We start from the raw sequence: 5,988 nt of genomic DNA on the forward strand, positions 1-5,988 counted from the left end.
GGAAGGAGACACGCTGAACGCCATTGCGCTGCAGTATTGCTGCTCGGTGAGTCCTCCGGGTGCTTTTCCCGGGCGGGGTGCGGGCCGGGGTGCTGCCCACGGGCTGGTCTGTGCCCTGGGTCGAGTGACAACACGTCGTTAAAAAAAAAAAAAAACAGCGTTAGTATGACCTCTATGAAAGTCTTAGTCCTCTATGACAGGAGATTGTAGTGAGGTGGGTGCTGGCCTCTTCTCTAAAGTAACAAGTGATAGGACAAGGGGAAACAGCCTCAAGTTGCACCAGGGGAGGTTTAGGCTGGATATTAGAAAAAATGTCTTCACTGAAAGAGTGATCAGGCATTGGAACAGGCTGCCCAGGGAAGTGGTGGGGGCACCATCCCTGGAGGGGTTCAAGAAACATGTAGATGTGGTGCTTAGGGACATGGTTTAGTGAGTTAGGTGGTGTGGGTTGATAGTTGGACTTGATGATCCTTGAGGTCTTTTCCAACCGTAATGATTCTGTGATTCTATAATAGTTGAGAATGTGCTGGAGTTCCAGTCCCATAGGCTTTTCCAGTTAAAGATAATGTAAGCGTAAAAAATTGTGATTTTGCTTATGGTATGTAAAAGTGTACACGTTACAGTAAAAGTTATACTCATGCATAGTCTACTAATGCTGTCTTTGCTGTCAGAGTTATTGATGAGGATAGTCATGCTGAAACACCTTCAGGGTTTGTGTGGAGCCTTCATTCCATTAAGGGAGGGGGGGAGAAAAAACCCTGCATTATACTTTTCTTTGCAATTCTGCTAAGTTATAGAATCATAGAATGGTTTGGGTTGGAGAGGACCTTAAAGATCATTTAGTTCCAACCCCCTCTGCCATGGGCAGGGACACTTAACGCTAGATCAGGTTGCTCAACACCTCATAAAGTTGCCTAAATATTTACCTGAACAAGCATGTTGTACCATTGGGAGCTTTCTGCCCACATGCCTCAAGTCTTCCCGTCTGGTACACTTCAGGTGCTCAGACCTCACTACTTCTCATAGCTAAGAGTTCTTTAGTCTGGTGCATGTCCTTCCTACCCAGTACTTAACGGCTGGCAAGTACTAATTAAGGCAGAGGCTTCTGGCTTGGTTGATGTTAGCCTTTGCATGTATGCAGCTTTAACAGGAAATCACCTGTGTGTGTTGGTGGACTTACTGCTAACTGTGCAGTTTTCAAGAGGTCACATTCAAAATCCATATTTACAGAAGTATCGCTGTAATTTAATTCTTCAGGCAGAAACACAATTCGGGACCTCCTGTCATGAGCTTAGGTATCAAAGTCTTGACATAAGTATTTCATAATCATGGCAGTCCTTAGCCTCATTAACCGATTCTTGGCTTCAGAACCCACTGCCATTAGGTATTTTGAGCAGGCTTACTAGATCAGGCCTCACATAAGAAATCAGTGGAGAATGTGGAAGAGTGGTCCAGCACTTCAGGCAGAAAGCATAACTTGCATTTTGGTGGAGTCACTAATCATTGAGGTAAACGCTGTATTTAGCAGTCTTTTATGTTCATTTGATTTATTCAGCAAGGCACATGTAACAAATACAGGGACAGCAACTGAAACACTTTTTTCATGTGACAAGATTAGTGCAGGCAGTAGGCACTGGTCACCCAAACTTACTTTTGTGACCATATCTGTGTTGTAAGTGGAGCAGTCACAGCAACAAGGGTCTCTTGACTACCTTGTTTTCTGTTTGTAACTTCTCCTGGGGTAGATATCCTCCCAGTGAGGACAGGAGGGATCTGAACTCAGGTGTTGTGCATCTTAAAATGGGCACAATTCCTGTGTGCTTACCAGGTGTTGCAAAAAAGTACTGATTTTTAAATGCTTCATTATGGTGAGGTTTGTGGCTGTGCCTTCAATGTTGAGGGAGTTACTGTCTCAGAGTGAAGCTGCTAATTCTCCAAAGGCACTTAAATCCTTACAGAGCATTTCATAGAATCATAGAATGGTTTGGGTTGGAAGGTACCTTAAAGATCATCTAGTTCCAACCCCCCCTGCCATGGGCAGGGATAAATGGGTATTTCATGTTAGACTTAAAATCTGAACTTCACAAGAGCAAAATGAGAGTAATTTTGAGCAAGAACAGCGAAAGAGGAGAGCTGACCTGATGAGGGAAGATGACAGTTTTAAGTTACGCTTGGTTTCTGCCTTAGCTCCCAGAAGCAGAAAGAATATGCAAAACACATCTATGGCTAGGTGAATTGGAAGCTCATAGTTTTTAATATTCCTTACTCAGAAGTTTTGAGTTTGATTAGGAACTCACAGTAATTTATTTCATTTGAAAACACTGAGGTCAAGTCTCATTCATTTCACAGAGACAGTTGCCACTGATAGTTGAATATACAGTAAATGAAGATATATGGGTGAAGTGACTTTCAGCCCTCTTATCTGAAGTGGTGATATTTGTTACCTCATAATTACCTTCTTGCTTTAACATTGTTCAGATTTAGTCTTTGACTTCTTTCTCACTTCATATTGTTTGAATGGGTATTGGTTTTAAAAAAAAGGCAATACAAAACAAAGGCCTTTGTTTCATTAGGGAAGAATTGTATTTCTCAAGGGTGTAGTAAAGAGTTTCGGTTCAGCGGGGCTTTGATATTTAAACTGTTGTTTTTATTTTTAGGTTGCAGATATCAAGAGAGTTAACAATCTTATCAATGATCAAGATTTTTTTGCCCTGAGGTCTATCAAAATTCCAGTGAAAAAGTTTAGTGTATTGACTGAAACACATGTCTCTCCAAAAGGAAGACCAGTCCTTCGGCCTGCTCACTGTTCCCCAGACGTGCAGGAAACGTCACCTTCTGATAAATTTTCTGCTAATGAGACTGCCGGTAACTTCTTAAAAGAAGTGGATCGAGATATAGAAGAAATAGTGAAGTGTAATGATACCAAGAGAGAAAATCTTAATGAAGTTGTTTCTGCCTTAGCAGCCCCACAGATCTGTTTTGAAACTGATGGTAAAAATAAAAAATGCAAGGATCCTTATTATGGAGCAGATTGGGGTATAGGATGGTGGACAGCTGTCGTGATTATGTTGATTATAGGCATAGTAACTCCTGTTTTTTATCTCCTGTATTACGAAGTTCTAGTGAAAGCAGATGTCAGTCACCATTCTACAGTGGAATCTTCCCATTTGTCACAGCAGCATCACACTAGAAACAAATAGAAAATGGAATAAATCCAGCAAATATTATAAATGTTGATAATCAAGGAGACCTTCAGCCTTAACAACGGAAAAGCCCAGGCAACTGTTATTCATGGACACAACATAGGATTAGATAAAGAAGAAACCACAGAACGCAAAATGGATCTGGAAGGCAGAGAAAATGCCTACTGATGTGTGACTTGCCTTTATGGGCAGCATTCCACTGCCAGGATATTTCTGTGGACCATGCAGTCTCTGAATATCCCTGAGACAGGCGATTTTAATGCAAGATTGGGATATAAATTAAGGTATAAAGTTGTCTCTGAAGCGTTGCACTTTTTTCTATTTTGATAGGCATATTTTTTTAATTAATGATGAGGTTAAAAAAAATGTAGTTTGAACTAACACATGAGGAGTCTCACTGTATGTTTTACAGCCCTAAAATGGGCATTTGGGGATATCTAACTTCTAAACATCTTAATGTATTTGTAGAATGCATAGTACACTTGACATTCTAATATCTGGTTTACAATTGTCAGTTAAAACTGCGTTCTCATAATTTTATCTTTCTTATAGAGTAAGAGATTTTTTTAAACCAAATCATTCCATAATTAATTGCCACTATGAAGTTCTTTGTTAAAAGTGACTTATAGAGGCAGTAGCTAATTCTTAAGCTGGAATCTTCAAGTCTTGTGCCTGTTGTGAAACCATTCTTTAGTACTTTTCAGTATAGGCAGTAGGATAACTTGTTTCCTGAGTATGTGACACTGTCCCTCAACACCGTCCATTTGAGAGAGTTTTGTTGAAGTTTCGCATCCTTCCGTGGTATCCTGCTGCAAACTGACTGGACACGACTGTACTTCTCATCTGCTCAGCTGTGTTTAGAAGAGAGAAGTGCAGATGGGTGGCACCTTGCTGCTTCAGTAGTCTTTATTTTATGCTAGTGATTTTTTTCCCCTCCAGTTAATCTCAGTTCAGGACAAACTGATTCTTCAGATGGCAGTCATGTGGGTACTGAGTATGTTAATGGTTGTGTGCCCATGAACCTCAGACACTAACATTTTCCTGAAATCTCCTAGAAAACTTCAAATGAGATTTAATGGCTGCTAGAAAGAAACTTAAATTGCAGCAGAATAGACCAGTTGCAACTTAAGACTTGTTCTTTATGTAGTAGTGTATTCATAAACCACTCTGTTCTTGAATGTTTGGCTTGGGGTTTAATGAACAACCTTGGTTTTCCCCTCTTTTCTTCCCTACCTGAACATGCTACAAGAGAAACAAAAAAACCCCTGGACTCTTCCTACAGACAGAAGGAGGTACTTATATACTCAGAATATTTTAAAATAAAATCTGAGATGCTGCCTGTAATTTTGTTGTTATATTTGCCTTGTGCAGTAAGGTATGCATGGCCCTGTTCAAGGTATCCTTTGTTACCAAAGCCCAAAGTAAATGACTTGAATCTGACTTAGAGAGAAATGGGAAAATATCACTATCCTTTAAGCTACTATTTATTATAAGTTTTCCTTTGAGTGTCTTGACTGAGTACATACAGTATAAAAAAATCTGATGTTTCCTAACTACTGGGAGGTATTCCAAAGTGCTTTATCAAAGTAAATTTTGAAAGTGAAAGCTCATATTTCATCTATTCTTGGGGAACCTGTTGCCCTGCGAAGTGGGGCAGATATTCTTCAGTGGCATGCTCAGTGTATGAGCATGAATTGGATAACTTTAATGTATAATGTTGAGATGGAAGCAGGCCAAAGTTTCAAGGGAAATGCTGCAGAGTGGGACCTGTGAACTATTGATCTGTGGCTCTTGAACCGTTTGACCAAAGTGGTATCTGTGGAGATAGTGTGATTACTCATAGGTTCCAGGCGAGAAGAGGGATTGCAAACAGGCATAAACTCAGGCTTCATGTAACACTTGTTTTCAAAGATCTTTTAAAATTATAGTTCTTCTAATGAATATGCTAATAACACAAGCATGAATACTGAAGTACCAGTTCTGGGTAAGAATGTATGAAAAACTGTTGCAAAATAATTTATGGTGGCTAATGTGATACAAATTCTGTGGCTAAAACTTTAAAAGGTGACTTGGCCTACCAGGCAACAGCTTTGGCACATAAAGACATATAATTTCTATGTAGGACTGAAACTTGGTACATAACGGTGTCAGTTTTTGCTGCAAGGTTATTTGCTGATTTGCCTCTTTCCCCTTCATGCTGTTTCTGAAACCTCAGCATTTTTAAGACATTACCCTTCTATTTCTTATGAAACTGTCAACATGAAATTAGCTATATTGGGGATGCAATATAAACCTAATTTACTGCATGTACCTGAACTGAGGGGTATTAAGTTGCCATTGGTACAGAAGTGAACTAAACTTCAGTTGTGGTTTGACTCAGGTCAGGAAGGTCTCTATCCTGTTGATGTACAAGTAAAGAGCTCTGTGGTTAATTTTTTTTTTTTTTTTGGTCCTGTGATGGTACAGCTGAAGAGTTCTCTACAGTGTCTTGGACTTTGGGCTTTTACTGTGCTGGAAGGCCTGTGGCTTACTGTCACCAAGTTACTTGTGATGGGCCTTTATTTACCTTAGGATAAGCAGTCATTAGCAAAACACAACAGGATAGCTGTTTTATTGAACGGTATTGTATTGAACTCTAACCAAGAGCCTAGCATGTTTTCATGATTTTACTATGTAGCATATTTCATATAGAACATTTTTAATTAGAGAGTTAACTTTATCAGAAGATGCAGGAGGTCTTTTTCCAAGATTGTAGGATTCCCTGTACTGGTAATCTACAAGCACT

The 5,988-nt window shown here is 39.7% G+C and overlaps 1 protein-coding gene across 1 annotated transcript; it reads left to right on the forward strand.

Annotated features, from left to right (window-relative positions):
* Positions 1-4: 4 nt before the first annotated feature.
* LOC104464548 (lysM and putative peptidoglycan-binding domain-containing protein 3-like) lies at positions 5-3,262 on the forward strand (the record flags this gene model as incomplete). Its single annotated transcript, XM_010077284.1, is given in 3 exon segments — positions 5-46; positions 2,658-3,165; positions 3,168-3,262. Coding segments are annotated over 3 exon segments (645 nt in total), but the record flags the coding sequence as incomplete, so codon positions are not given.
* Positions 3,263-5,988: the final 2,726 nt, after the last annotated feature.

The sequence above is a fragment of the Pterocles gutturalis genome, unplaced genomic scaffold (assembly GCF_000699245.1).
Source record: "Pterocles gutturalis isolate BGI_N339 unplaced genomic scaffold, ASM69924v1 scaffold33143, whole genome shotgun sequence".
Taxonomy (NCBI): Eukaryota; Metazoa; Chordata; class Aves; order Pterocliformes; family Pteroclidae; genus Pterocles; species Pterocles gutturalis.